Source organism: Narcine bancroftii, chromosome 3, assembly GCF_036971445.1.
Source record: "Narcine bancroftii isolate sNarBan1 chromosome 3, sNarBan1.hap1, whole genome shotgun sequence".
Lineage (NCBI taxonomy): Eukaryota > Metazoa > Chordata > Chondrichthyes > Torpediniformes > Narcinidae > Narcine > Narcine bancroftii.
This window is the reverse complement of record NC_091471.1, coordinates 301,692,559-301,708,580: the sequence shown is the minus strand read 5'-3', so window position 1 is coordinate 301,708,580 and position 16,022 is coordinate 301,692,559. Positions and strand designations below refer to the sequence as shown.

General features: G+C 37.6%; 1 protein-coding gene across 3 annotated transcripts in view; it reads right to left on the bottom strand.

Moving 5' to 3' along the window:
* ap3d1 (adaptor related protein complex 3 subunit delta 1) overlaps positions 1-16,022 on the bottom strand; it is an 89,663-nt gene that overhangs the window by 11,078 nt on the left and 62,563 nt on the right. For all 3 annotated transcript variants that reach the window (XM_069928736.1, XM_069928738.1, XM_069928737.1), the window contains 7 exons: positions 15,360-15,435; positions 12,983-13,182; positions 10,742-10,815; positions 7,772-7,916; positions 5,130-5,234; positions 4,262-4,315; positions 3,317-3,388 (listed from right to left, as the gene is read on the bottom strand). In XM_069928736.1, the coding sequence (XP_069784837.1) occupies positions 3,317-3,388; positions 4,262-4,315; positions 5,130-5,234; positions 7,772-7,916; positions 10,742-10,815; positions 12,983-13,182; positions 15,360-15,435 (726 nt within the window). The remainder of the gene's footprint in view (positions 1-3,316; positions 3,389-4,261; positions 4,316-5,129; positions 5,235-7,771; positions 7,917-10,741; positions 10,816-12,982; positions 13,183-15,359; positions 15,436-16,022) is intronic.

The following is a 16,022-nucleotide window of genomic DNA, read 5'->3' as shown; positions in this document are numbered from 1 at the left end:
TCCAGAAGGAATTTGTGATCTCAGTGATCCCAAATCCCAACAAGCTTTTTAAATTTCAGATAGTTAGATTTTCTATATTAAGCATAACAAACTAATCTCCACCACACAAACACAATTGCCCTGAACAGTGGGGAATGGTATTAAAGCCCAATTGTTTTTGCATATATTTTGGAAATAACTGGGGAAGAATTCCTGTTGGTGGAGCCGTTGAACTAAATGTACACACCAACTGACCCCAATTCACAGTATATATAACATTTAACAAGCCAAGCTGACAGTTGCCGAATACATTTACGCACATTTTTATAGTTGAATCAATTAGATGCCCAAGTCACATATTCATGGGTATCCGCCCAAGTCAGAAACTCATCGCTCCGCATCGCTTAGTGTTCAGCAATTCACCCAACTTCCCTTCCAGATATCATACAAACTGATACTCAAAGCAGCATTCCACTGCAACCCCCCCCACCAAGTCTCTCACTTCCCTTTCAAAACTACTCTCCACTGTACATCATCTGCAACTCCACTCTGTACAAAACACTATTCCACCATCCTTTATACTTTTACCCATCATCTTAAATCACATTGCCATGAATCCTGATTATTCTAAAAAGATGGGACTTCCCTTTCAACCAAGGGAAACAATCCCAGCTTCCACACTCCACATAAATGACGTCCCAAATCCATATGAACTAAGTGCCAGTCCACAAAACAATTTCTGCACCGCCAATAGGGCAAAGATGTCCTTCCAATAATGCTGAAGTTAAAATTGGAAATAACTCTCAAGTTACAGATTCAAACTCCCTTGCTTTTGAGTTCCATACCTTCCATTTCTGGCCAAGGATTCTAAAGATTCCTTTTATTGTCACATAAACATGAAAAAGGTAATATACATTTGTCTGTGTAAGGGAAACAAAGTTGCCATGAGCATTGCCCACTATCCCTAACAATAAGAGAAAGGGGAGCAAAAGAGAGTCTCTTTAGAGACAGGGTGTCCACGGATTTGCCTCCACCATCAGACCAGACACCAGTGCGAACCATCAGAGCAAACCAACCGATCCAAAACTCTGAAACAAATCGGGAAGATTTCAGCAGGAGCCCTTCTTTCCCTCAGGACCCTCTTAAATCCCAGTTCGGATACCTTGTCCCCATGAGCCAGTCTCCAGTAGCCTGCAGTCTGTATGGGTCCTTCAGCCACTGAGCCCCTCATTGGTCTGCTGCCATGGTCACTGTCCTGTAGGCTCATCTCCTAGGCTGTTCTCCCCATTTCTGGTGCCCTGTACCGCTGATTCCCCCGGAGTATGCAACCTCTCGAGGTATGCTGGCCAAACCAGGCACCGTCATCTTAGGCATAAACCCCGTGATGCAGGTTTTTTAACAACTACTTTAACATGCTATTTAAAGCCTGTATGGAGCAGTCATCTTTAGGACTGGGTGGCAGGGCCCTGTAAAACAGTTCTATGACTCCGCACCGCAGCGCTGCCGTTAAAGCGATCTTTAAAAATTGCTTTATCATCCTGTCTGTCATACGCAGGAAGGTCTTTGTTCCTCCCTGAAACGTAACCCATGATATTAATTTTTAGATCTCATCAAAATGTATCAGTTTTCAATCCTTAGCAACAATTTCAGCTGTCATAAATGCCATATCACCATCCTCTCTGTACACTGTAAAATCTCTTTCAGGGTTTAATAATACCTGGTAATACTGAAATATGTCTCTGCACACCATGTCATTAATGAACACTAAGAAAAACAGCAACTTTAGATCCAATCTTTAGAGAACACCCACCCATTCCTTTCATTGATCATGTTTGGTTGTTTCTTGCTCCAGACCAATTTTATATCCACGTGCTTCCATTTTGCTGGTAAGATTGTGGTATTTCAGTATCAACTGCCGTTTGTTATTTCAGTAAAGTCCCATGTCCAGGTTGGTTCCCCAAAACTTTCCATTTTTAAAACCTCGCTTTTGAAAGCTGCAAATGAATTTCCAATCACTAAAAGCAGTTCATCTGGATCATGCTGGAGGAAACCAGAGGGTCAAAGAGATCGCCTCCCTTTAGCTGCTTGACCTGCTAAATTTCTAGATTACACTGTGTTTAGCTTCCAAAATCTCCTGTGTCTCATTCTAGAACATAACTTCTACTTGGTGCTAAAAAAAAACACTTCCCTCCTTCAACCTGGACTAGGCACTTTTGAACCTGGAAAAAAACGTCTATTGCCGAAATAAAAACTGACTAACCTGAATGTTAACTGTTTCTCCTTTTAGAAGTGAAGCCTTATCTGTTGCTTCCAGAATTTCGTTTTTACTTCAGATTTTCATTCTCCCCTCACAGGCTACTGCTGCTTAATTTAAATGTTTCAAAAAGCCCTTTCAGCCCATGAACCTGTACTGCCCAATTAACCTACAAATCCGTATGATTTTTGAACGATGGGAGGAAACCGGAGCACCTGGAGGAAACCCATGCAGACACAGGGAGAGCATAGGAACTCCTTATGGACAACGTGGGAATGATCCCAGTCGCTGGCTCTGTAACAGCATTATGCTAACTGTGTTGCCTGCTTGATTATCCAGGAAACACTAGCAGCATATGATATCAACTAGGGGATTTGATTAAAAATGAATTTATATGTACTAATAAAATTATTTACAATAGATTCTCAATCTACACTTAAGAATAGTTAACATTTAAAACAAGACTGGAAAAATTTAAAGAACTTGCAGCTAAGAATTGGGTACATGAAAAAAATCTCAGGGATATATGTGATGTCATGTATGTTCTCTGATAATAAATAAATCAGAAAGAAATACATCTGAAATCTGAATTAAATTTTAAGTGTAGGTTAGATTTGGCCCTTGTGGCCAAGGGGATTAGGGGGTATGGGGAGAAGGCAGGAACTGGGTACTGATCAGCCATGATCATAATGAATGGCGGTGTAGGCTTGAAGGGCCAAATGGCCTACTTCTACACCTATTTTCTACGTTTCTATAGTAGAATAAGGTATTTTAATAGTTGCTTGGTCAAATACAATGTATTTATGCTTCCAGGAGCCACTGTTTTAGTTTACAAAAGAAAGTTGATAAGAGTCAATTTTTAAAGATGAGAAGGCACATTCTAACATTATCAAATAGATCCCAAGTTGGTTGCAACAAAATAAAAATTGAAGAATTTAATTTTCAGTAGTAAATCTTTGTATTTGTTGAGTAGCAAAAATTTTTCATGGAAATGACATGCCTACTGAATCTTATTTGAATGTAAACAATGTCACTTTGTAAAGCAGAAGTTCAAAATAAGCCTTTAGATCCATTGAAACTTACTGCTTCCTCTTCATCTTTTGGTTCTGATACTTCTTGTACTTGAATAACCTCTTCATTCTTTAGTGATTCTACCTGTAAAAACACCAAAACTTCAACTGCTTTATTTTATCTGACTGCCCAACAATTTGCTTCACAATTTGTTATTTAAAAAGCCAACAAATGGAATACCAAATCTACAATGTAATAGTTTAACAGTGTCAACTTTTAACATCTCATATTTAGGAAATACATCCAAAGTTATAGTTTGTTAAATTTATATGTGCCTCAGCTTTGCTCATCAGTGCTTTAATAATAAGCAAATGAACCATCTTTCACTAAATTAGACAACATAATCATCAGATTCAATTTCACAATTAATAACGGAGTTCCTCTTGGTGTATCAAATTCACTGTTGCACCTGGGCCATCAGTAATATTTTCATATCATAAATTCCCCCCCTTCACATCTTTAGCAGGTGAATTTGAGTTGTTCCTTTTCGACATTTACTGTTAATATACCTTTTAGTTAATGAGAAACACAAAATAGCACCATGTCTAAAGTCCCACACCAGTTCAGCCTTGTCACTTTGTTGCAGTGTTTCTGGATACAAAAATTTAATATTCTGCATGTCAATCTTGTGACTTTATTTACTCAAGATCCAATTTTAGTGAATTTGCAAAACAAGCTGCTCTTATTTATGATCTCAATTTGAATGTTTCTAATTTTCTTCCCACAATGTAATAATTTTTTAGATGATATTTTCCATTTCACTTTTCCAACACAACTTCTCCAACATTATGTTTTTATTTGTGTTTATCATATAAAGTACTTTCCCTTTCAATAGAGCACAATGATTGCAGTTCATGTCTTGGCCCAATAAATTGAAACTGCAATCTACAGTTTTCATTACGAATGTGTATGCAAGAAACCCAAGCTGAGGAGTGAAAGAAACTTTTGTACACCAACCTGTGACTTGCTTTGTACTGGAGCATTAGATAGCCAGAAGTCCAGATCTGATTCCTAAAAATTGGAATAAAAAAAAAATCAAACATTATCACGATTTCTGACACGAAATGCAAAAATGCAGTAAGAGATTTTGGTTTAAATAAATAACTGTTTGAAGTAGGAATAAAACCACAAAAGTCTGCAGACACCGTAATTGAATTAAAACAATGCTGGAAAAACTCAGGTCAAACTGTGTACTTTATACAGCAAAGCACACCTTCAAGAAGGGCTCAAGACTGAAATGCTGGTTATACATTTTTATCTTTGCTATATAAAGTACCATCGAGACAGGCCCTTAAAGAAACTCAGGGAAGCAGCACAAGAATGTCATCTCCTTCCTTAAGCTATACTTTTGATGACAATGTACTGCTGCAGTACTTCACACATTGTCCACATCACAGGAAAATTTAGATACAGCTTTTCCAGCAATGACTTTCTCCAATGCACCAAAATCTTTGGACTGGGTCTACTGTTAACCACTTCCTTTTCCTCAAATAGATGCTATCCTTTGGTAACATAGGGTCAGCTCCCACATGTACACCAAACGCAGAGCTCCTTCTGCCATTTTTTTTCTAATCTCTCTCCCACTTTTGTTGAAGATAACATCCAGCTTTGCAATTATCTCCGGTTTTATTCAGGTAATTGTCCCAAGCCTCAGCCCTGAAGCAGAAAGACAGCACGTGTCCAATTACACCACTTCCATTACATTGTGGCCTGAGCACCCTCAGTCCTCTATTGCTAAATACCTCTTCTATACATTTATGACCTGTTACAGCACAATGCACAGAAATGCTGCTTTGCCTTTTGTATGTGTACAGTTAATACTTGCCTCGATGGGTTTTTCATTTTCCTTTTCTTTTGATATTGGTGCAATTTCTTCATTCTCGGGATTTTCATAAGGCTTATGTTTTTTGCTAACTTTTTCTCTACTCTTCTGTAGCAAGAGAACAGACAGAATAGAAATAAAACATAAATCACTTGTGATTGAACTTATTTAATTCTCCTCTCTCTGACAACAGGCCAAGGTTTCAAATGATAAACTACCTTTCTTGCTGCTTGATTTGTAAACCCTGGGTCAGAATAGAAAAATTAAAAATTTAATCCAGAGTAAGTTATTCAGCAAGAGATTGTATGACTAATACTATTAATAAGGTATGGATTAGTTCATTATAATTTTTTTTTACATCAGTTACATTATGCACCACAAAAATTGGAATCAGACTTATCAGATCTTGTTTTAGGTTTGTTGAGATGTTGGAATTTTTTGCATTCAACTTGGTCTTGTCCCAAGGGAAGATTTTTTTGGGTGGATTTAGGGAACTTTTTGGAACAGGTGTTGTATTTCCGCAAAATCCAGATTGATTCTTATTTGGAAATATTGAGGGAACAAGACCTAAACTAAAATTGTCAATGGACCAATTGGAATTTGTTAAAGTTGCATTAGCAAGGGCAAGCAAATGTATTGCAGTTGCTTGGAAATCAGACACGCAATCCAGAGGCTAGAAGGCACTCAGTAATATGTACACAAGAGACTATTAACTAAAATTCAAGCTTGAGACAAATTATTGATCTGCTAAGTTGATACAATGGAAGCGGACAAGAGCATAGAAAATGGTAGCTGTGGGTATTGAAGAATACATCTAGAGACTGTGCTCGAGTGTTTACTATTCTCGTTTATTAGTTGTTAAGCCCACGCACATACACACGAGTTTGTTGATAACTCGGAATGGTGAATAAATTGAAGATGGGAACTAATGTTTCAGAGACACTGCTATAAACTAATAGGAGAAAGAATGTGCTAATCTGAAATTTGCTTGATAAACCTCTGCTCATGGGAAACAGTACAGACAGAGTAAATGTGGATAGGCTTTTTCAATTAAGAGTGGGGGAGATTCAAACTAGAGGGCATGGTTTAAGATTGAAGGGGAAAAATTATAAGGGGAACATGAGGGGAAATTTCTTTACGCAAAGGGTGATAGGGATGTGGAATGAGCTTCCGGCAGACGTGGTTGAGGCGGGATCATTGGTTACATTTAAGGACAGACTGGATAGTTAAATGGAGAGGAGAGGACTGGAGGGGTATGGACCGGGTGCTGGTCATTGGGACTAGGAGGGTGGGGATTTGTTACGGCATGGACTAGTAGGGCCGAACTGGCTTGTTCTGTGCTGTGTGGTTATATGGTTATTTGATAGAATGGGGAAATGTAAAAGTGTATTAATTTGGAAAAAATTACATAATTTGAGAAATAAATATGCTACACTTTTACAAATTTGGCACCCGTACACTCAAACATTAGATTTAAATCTGGACCTGCGAAAAATCTCCTCTGAACTGTATTAAAGAACTCGCTTTAAACCTGTGTGTTTGATGGCATCCTTTTGTGCAATCCTGGAAGTTTCTATTTTATTTTATATATCTAGTGAGGTTGAGGGGGTTTGGGGTGGGAAGGCATATACCATCATATATGTAATTTCTAGCTTTTATTTGCAATTTGTAAAATTAATCTTTGACGACTACATGTGTGGAGAAAATTTTAAAAATATTCAAAAAAAACAAGCATGAGTGACCTACTATGAACATAATTGGCTTATTATTTTTTTAATTATTATTTTAATTATTTTATAATTATTATTAATTAATTATAATTTTAGCATCAAGTTACAATACATACCTCATTTGTTCCTAATAAGTTACTACAAGCAATGCAAAAACTCCCCCCAAGGAAAACAATACAAATGGGTAGATCTTAGGTTCATTCCTGACTAGACAAGTCCCTGAAGAAAGAAGCAGCTAGAATAGAGATTTTACTGCTGTTAAAATGGGGACATTCAGCATGAATTAATCTTTCAATGTGCTAAAAAGCAGAGACTTTTTGTTTAAATGTTTGCCATTGCATTTCATGCTTCACCAAGCATATTTATTGCTCCAACAAAACTAATCCGCAAAACCCAAAATATCCTAGTTATGTCCGAGCAGCAGTATTGAATTTAAAATAACAAATTTACAACATTAAGATTAACAGTAACTATCTTGTAGCTTTAAAACAACATTTTATGCATGAAGGATTTTTTTTAAAAGTTGAAGTACAGGAAAAAAAAACTACTTTGTTGACAATTTCACATTTATCTTCTAACATTTTCTACTCTTCTTCTACTCTCTAATAACAGCTTGCATTGTATTGATGGCTAACTGGCAGTTCCACACAAAGTCATGGCGAGCTGCAGCGAGTCAGATTTGGGACAAACTTCAACCATAAATGCCCCCAATGCACTCAAACTACTCAAGACACTGGATGGGGACTAAAACAAGTTCTGAGCAGGTTGGAACAAATTACATTAGTCCCAGTGAATCAGAGTTAGATTTTTGAAATTCAGAGGATATGGATTCAAGTTACTTCTAAAAAAACAAATGTCCCACAAACAGTGGAAGAAGCCAACAGTCTCATGAACTATTAAACATTTTGAATTTACCCTCTTTTCTTTATCTTTCTTTTCTTTCTTTGCCTTCTTGGGTTTTTTGCTTTTCTCCTCTACTGGAACAGCATCGACTTCCTGCGACTTCTTTTCAATGATTCGGTGAGTCCTCACAGGTAGCTTTTCGTTATCTGTCAAAGGCCTTAAAAATATTTATGATATATAATTAAAATGTTTGTTAGTTTTATAAGAATATAAAATAAATGAAATATGGAATTATGAATTGAAATCCAAATAATTTTAGATTCAAACTTAAATGATTTCTCGACACCATTCATAGAACAAGCAAGTTCTCACAAGTAAAGGTGGGGGGGGGGAAAGAAAGAAAAAGAAAATCGAAGTTAACACTTGCAAGGCACCATGATATGACAATTCTCAGCATGTACAAGATTGCTATCTGCTGAAACTATTTGTTAGGCCATCAGATACATGCTTGACAACATATTTTTAAAGCATTACTGCCAAGGACAATACAAAACATAATCATCAATGCTGAATTATATGAAGGAAGATTGATTTTTTTTTCTGGGTGGTTATCACATTTGAGGATGAAGATGGGAGAGCCTAAGCCATTCTAGTTTTTCAAGCATTGTTAAGAATGGCAAAACAAATGAGCACGTGAAAGCTGGTTAACCACAGGCAATGTTAGTGTGCAGGTAACTAGACAAAAGTAATGCCAAACATTTACAAATTTCACAGCAAGGTAGAATGCTGAGAAATGTTTATCAAACTGGAAGAAAATAGGAATGCCTAAGCTCTGATGTTAGATAATGCAGCTAGAACACCAACATGCCGATTCCACAAAGAACAGAACAGGAATCAACAAAGCCCTTTATCAAGTATTTCAGAGTCAAATGTAGAGAGAGTAATAATGGTTGAATACAAGCACAATATAAATCGTCTATTTTGCCATGTTGAGAGACGATGAAAGAAAATCAAGCAATAATTTTTAAAACTGTATCGTACAATTTTCACTACAGATCAATAACTTCATGGCATATGCCCACACCAAAATGGTGTTTAACCCTTTGGCTACAAAATTGTGAAGGCCAATGCTTCAAGAAATCACTGATGGACTTGCCAATAGTTGGCTATGACAAAATTATTCTTTCCATATTTGTATATCAAAGGGTTAAGTTATCACGAACCATCAAACCCATCTTCAATCCAAAATGATTGATGCAAGATCATAAAAGGTTTAAAACACAATACTACAATTTACATACCTTCCTTTTTTCATGGGATTTAGACTTTTGTTGGGACACAAAGAGGGTGGTTGTGCGAGCAGTAGAAGGAATGACAGAGAAAGAATGACAGGAAAATATGGAGCGGCATATTAAATGTATAGAGAGAAAAAAAGTCACAGAACTATTAGATAGCCATAAATGTGATACTCATTTTGGATTAATTATAGAACTTATCACTGATGGATATAACGTGTTCTTTCTACCATAAAAGATTCAGCTGTTAATATTTACATTAGAAATCAACAGCTTATGAACAAAGGTTGTAAAGGTATAATTTTTAAATGACTGATTTCATATCAAGATGCAGGTACCTGGGGTACGTTGGGGAAGGAATGAGGGGGAAATTAATAAATTTATTGCCTCAACTCATTAAATGTATATTCATGTAGTTAACAATGTTAAAAATTCTGAATCATTAAAAAAAAAATCACAAACTCAGTCAATTGACATGCAATTAATGTTTGCACTATTACATAAATCAAAAACTACCATAGAAAATTACATCACAGAAAACAGGCCCTTTGGCCCTTCTAGTATGTGCCAAACTATTTACAGTCCCAAGTCCCAGACCTGCACCCAGTCCACAACCCTCCAAACCCCTCCCATCTGTGTAGATGTCCAAATTTTCCTTCACTGTTAAATTTGAGTTCACATTCACCACTTGAGCTGGCAGCACGTTCCACAGTCCTACTAATTCGTGTGATGTAGTTCCCCCTAAAATCTTCTCCTTTCACTCATGTGCTCTGGTTGGTATCTCATCTACCCCCAGTGGCAAAAACCCACTAGCAGTTCTCTGTCCATACCCCTCATAATTTTGCATACATCTATGAAATCTCCCCTCATGCTTTTCCCTGTAATTCAGTTCCTGAAGTCCCAGCAACATCTGAGTAAATCTTTTCTGCCCTCTTTCAATCTTATTGACTTCTTTCCTGTAGTTAGATGACCAAAACTGCACACAATACTCCAAATTTGGCCTCACCAATATCTTGTACAACTTTAGCACGCCATCCCAACATACTTTGATTTATGAAGGCCATAAATCCTTTATAAATTTTAAAAATTAAAGAATTCTGTCAATTTTTATACAATTGTGCAGTTTGAATACCATTTTTCATTATTTAAGCATTTCACTAAATGCTGTTAATGTGCTTTGCAATTTCCTAATTGGAAAAGATTTGACAGCAGTAGTACACACTGGGGGTTACTGACTGCGAATGTAATAGAGGAAGGGATTAAAAGAAAACAAAAATAGAAAGTCAGCTCTTGTGACTCATTAGATGCAACCGTAGACAGCGAGCTCCAAGATGTAAACCTGGCCACTCAAAGCTCTGTTGGAAGCCATACAGGAGCAAGGAAGGAAAACAAGAGAAAGAGGGCCAGATCAAAAGAGGACTAAAGATATCCGAGAGAAATAGATGTAAAATTATAGCTTTTCTTAACCATTTAAATTTTATAAAGTAAAAATTCAATTAAAAAAAATGATAATCTTCTGTAAAACCTTCACATGAATTTATTTCAGTGTTTAAAAATTCTGATCAACATTAACAAATTACTTATTCAGGCTTAAAAGCAACGGTGAGGTCCCAGTATTCAAGAATCTTTCATGACCCATACCCCATTAATACTTTACAATGAGCTTTCATTAACATGAGCTGCAAAAACAAAAAACAATTTTCTTCATTTTATGACAGTATAGACAAAAATATCAAAGTCTACTTACTTATCCAGATCAATGTCCAATGCTCTGTATGGATCATTGGGATCCTTGTCGTCGTCGTCACTGGGCAATGCATTCTAAAATCCCAAAAGAAATTAAAGTCATACTTTTAGCTAAAGTTTTAAAAAAGTATCCTAAATTTTCCTTTGTCGTTTGATGTCCCAGCTGTATCTATTCAGTTCACTTCAATGTGAAGCATCGGTGGGGTCCAACAAGCCACTGTTGTACTTACACAAGGACAAATTAAGCACTTTTGTAGATTGAGAAAATAGAAGGATGGAGAATGAGAAAGAGTCCCTATTTCATACTGAATATGAAAGCAGGAAATATATTATCACTTAATGAGAATGAAAACAGATTTCAAAAAAATATAATTGATAAACATCGCATTTCTACAATGCAAAATTCTGTTACAATAAAAGATAGGAAGACAAGTAAATGTAACAATCAAAACCTAAAATTGTCTCTTATGGTAAAATACATTAATGGTATTGGAATAGGTATGGGTAGCACATTAACTTCAATAAAACAAGTGTGATTCAGAATAAAGCTACTGTATTTATTCCAGTATGTCTGCAGCCTGCCAGTTTACTAAACATCTTTTATTATATGGTTATCTCACTAAAATTGTGAGAGGAAAACATAGCCTCCCTGCCCATCTGGAATATTGTAGATTGCGGTGCCACATGTTCTCCCTGTCTGAAACTTATTTGGAAGTCCCATCACCTGTCAATCAAGGTTGGACTCCGACCTTGCCATAACCCTTTTAAATCACCTAGGATCATTAATGGCTAGATGCCCAAAAAATAGCAATGCACAGCACATTTCTTTCTCTCTGCCTCATGGTCCAAACCCCGGACATCCACATCAGGTCACTACTGTGGACATCGCTGGAAGTGTGGGTAAGGTGAGCACCATACTGAAGCTGAGCCATAGTAATGGGATGATTAGTGGTTGCAGAGAACTGCACCCACATTGATACAGGGAACCGTGTGTGCATGTGTGCGTGACAAAGATTGTGTAGTATGTGAGCGTGTAGAGTATAGGCGGCCACTGGTATCGAGGTCTCAACCTAGGTTAGATTTGAATGTCTATATCATTGTTTAAGTGAAATAGAATTAGAGTACTATTGGATGTTCTCCCGTTTGTCTCCTGTGTGTTAACTCAACGTACATGTGATTGTAACCCTTATGCCCAGACTAGTCTCTCAGTGAACCCACCAAACCTGATACTCTTCTCAACATGACACATAGTTAGCATAGTGGTTCGTGCAATGTTGTAACAGCGGAAACGATTGGGACTGGGGACTTGTAAGGAGTTTGTACCCATGTCTGTGTGGGCTTTCCCGGGGGGGGGGGGGGGGGGCTCTGGTTTCCTCCCAACGTTTAAATTATACTGGGAGTTAATTGGGAAGAATGGGCTCGTGGGCTGAAAGGGCCTGTCACCATGCTGCATGTCTAAAAGTAAATTTAATAAAAAGAACATGGACAATGTACATCACTTCAAAATGTTTATTATCACAGAATTTGAGAGATTGCACTCAGCAGAATGAGAGGAAGTAACCACCTGAGAATGCGAAAGACACAACATACAAGAAAATGTGGCAGAGAGTGGGTAACACTGAGTGTCCAATTGTGTACAAGAGATAATGCAACAACCAAACATGATGAAAAATGAGGGGAAGGAGCGAGAAAGAGAATCTGCCTTTATGTGGGGCTGCATCACATTCTGAAAAAGTGGTCCTGGTACAAAAACTTTTTGACATTCATTTGTACTATGAGGTCAATGGGACAGCCAATATGCACATCGATTTCACTCCAGAAGAGATGTAATGCCTGACTAATTAATCTTTGATGCTGCTTGATCAAGGATGATTGACTACAAGACCTGCCTTGTTTTTCTATAAAAAGTTTTCAGCAAAGCTAGCTCAAATTAAATCTCAAACTAAAGATATATCAGAGCAGTACATCCTCAGCATTAAACTAAAATCATATGACATGTTTAATTCAGCAATGTATGGTGAAAAATGGCTTCAAGCATCAAAGTATAATCTCCAGGAAATGTTTTGAACTCCTAGTGCAACTTGTATTTAAATTGTTTCAATTAAGAGTTGCCGAGGGCAGTTCACTAGCTATAACATGGTTCTGGACAGACTAAATTCTGCCCAATAAAGATTGTGATGGAGTGCCAGGAGTGTCCACCATTTAAATTGATCTGCATTGGACAACAAAAAAATCTGCTAACCTCAGGCATTTCTTCAGTGATAATGTCAACATGATGAACTGGAGCAATATCCTCATCACTTTCTGTATGAAGTGAATCATGACGACGTTTGTCTTTCTTGTCTCTCTTTTGTTTCTTCTTCTTCTTCTTCTCTCTATCCCGTTTTTGCAGTTGTCTGCGTTCTTCTTCCAGTTTAAGATACTGATCTGACATGGGCATTCCTGTGCGCACCAACACAACAGAGATCACTGCTTCTAAACAATATACAAGCCTTCAGCAAACTTAAAATGAAAAGGCAACAGGATGACAACTTCTCAAATCAAAAGATTTTCAACTAACTGAACCTTCTTTGGTCGGAGTACATTGACATCTGATATTGAAGCTATTGCATCAAATAATATATTGATGGTTTGGCTGTATTAACTACTAGCATAAAGTAGGTTACAAAGTGTAAATAAATAGTAAACATCTCCAGTCCTGGACCTATCCTGGTACACCCAAGTCGAAGTAATGGCCAAGACAGTGCACCAGTGCCTCTACTTCCTCAGAGGCTTGAGTAAACTTAGCATATCACCTGTGACCCTTTACAATTTCTACAGATGGATACTGAATGCATCTTGTCAGGGTGCATCACTGCATGGTACCAGAACTGCTTCACCCAAGAAAGAAATTGCAGAGGGTGATGGATGCAGCACACATATCCACCTCCTCCAATTCCATCAATGTCTCCTGCTGCCTTGGAAAAGCAACAAACATTAAAAGACCCATTCCCCCCCACCCCCCACCAACGCCTCTCCTCTCATTCTATCTTGTCCCATCAGGATAAAGATTCTCTAGTGTGAGATCACGCACTGGCAGAATCAGGGATAGTTTCTTTCCTACCATTATCAGACTCCTAAATGAATCTCTGAATTGTAAAATTGTTGTATTTGCTTTGTACGACATGATCTCTTTTTAATGGCACTTCTACATTGAGTCTTGTTTGTTATGCAATGTGAAATCTAGGTCTGTGGTTCGCAACCTATTTTTTTCCACTCACAGCACTTAAGTAATGGATGCCATTGGTACTCTGTGGTTTGGGAAAAAAGGTTGAGAACCATTGGTCTAGGAGGTGGACCTCTTGCAAAGCCAACTTTGTCACTGCACTTGGTATGTGACAATAAACAAGCATCATACACTGTCAATTGGCCATTCTTAGCAGGGTCCCCTATCCTCAAGGAAAGGGGTCTTGCACTTTTATTTGTGACCAAGTTCTCAGACTTCCTTATTATGGTTTGAAAATGGAATGGTACTTCAGAATAGGTGGTGCTGTTCTATAAAAATTTTTTAAAATTTAGCTCATGTTGATGACAACTGTAAAAATCAGAGATTGGAAGAAAACCAGATCCTGAAACCAAAATGGGGAAAAAAAATTGAAAATATCCATATGGAAAGGGACCTGGGAGTCCTTGTGCAAGATAACCTGAAGATAAACTTGCATGTCGAGTTGGTGGTTAAGAAGGGAAATGCAATGCTGGCATTCATTTCAAGTAGAATCCAAGGGCAGGGCTGTGAGTTTGAGGCTTTATAAAGCACTGGTGAAACCTCATTTGAAGTACTGTGAGCAGTTTTTGACTCCTCATTTAAGAAAGAAGGTTCTGATGTTGGAGAGGGTTTAAGAGGAGATTCTCAAGGATGATTCTGGGAATGAAATGGTTATCATATGAGGAGCGTTTGACAGCTCTTGGCTCATCCTCGTTGGAATTTATGAGAACCAAGGGGGATCTCATTGAAACATTTCAAATGTTGAAAGACATGGAGAGAGTAGAAAGGTTGTTTCCCATGGTGGGAGAGTCTCAGACAAGAGGGCATAATTTCAGGATTGAAGGGCATCAACTTAGAACAGAGATACAGTGGAATTCCTTCAGCCAGAGGGTGGTAGATCTGTGGAATTTGTTACCACAGGCAGTAGTGGAGGCAAGGCCATTTAAGGCAGAGATTGATTGGTTTTTGATTAGCCAGGCTATCAAAGGTTATGGGGAGATGGCCAGGCAGTGGGGCTGAGTGGAAAAATGCTCATGATTCAATGGTGGGGCAGACTCGATGGTCTGAATAGCCTATTTTTGCTCCCATGTCTTGTGGTCTCACAAGATTTCTTCATTAAGAAGAGACGGCAGATGCTTAAAAACTGCTGGAGGAACTCTGTGGTTAAAGCAACATTTTGATGCTGGCTTGACCCACTAGGTTCCTCCAGCATTTTGAATGTTTTGCTTCTAGATTTTCTCCAATTTGACTCTGTAGGAAACATAGTAAAATTGGAGAAAATCTAGTAGAAAAACAAATCCGTAATCAATTGCAACAAATAGGAGCTACTTTACATGGGACCTAGAAACTGAGAATGTATTGTCGCATCCATTACCTGGGACTTTCAGTGGCACCGTAAGATCAATCTGCACTACAGGTATGTGCTCCACTCCAGTAGCATCCTGGTAATTCTGAAATTAAACACATTGTGATTCTCACCTTTGCAGTTATATCGTTCATGAATTATAAAATATTGCCATAAATGGAAAAGCTTCATATGCTCAAGAAATGAGACATTTTGTTTTTGTCCATGTGTAATACACTGGAACTGTTCAAAGAATAGAATACAGTTAAACCTATGGTGATTGATAGATGCTGGATAATAAGCAAATTATCCAGTTGCTTGAGACTCACTCATACAATGCTCAACTAATAACACTTGCATTAAGAATAAACAGTTTAAAAGACAAAAATACTAAACCTACACTGAGCAAACTTCACTTGCATGAATATATAAATCTTAAAGGAACCTACTTTATTTTCAATCACATTCTTTGAAAACATTTAACCGCCTGCAGGCTTCTCCCTCTCCACTGTGGCGCTCGAAAGATGAACAATAACATTATAATTAACCCCCTTCCCCCAAGTTTACAGATCAGGGAAACTCTTACTAAGTAGGGATAAGGAGACACGAAGAGAACCACCCCAACAGCGAGTGGCATCAACCAGCTCTTCATTCTAGATGATGCCATTTTTATTCAAACACAACTTTATTCAA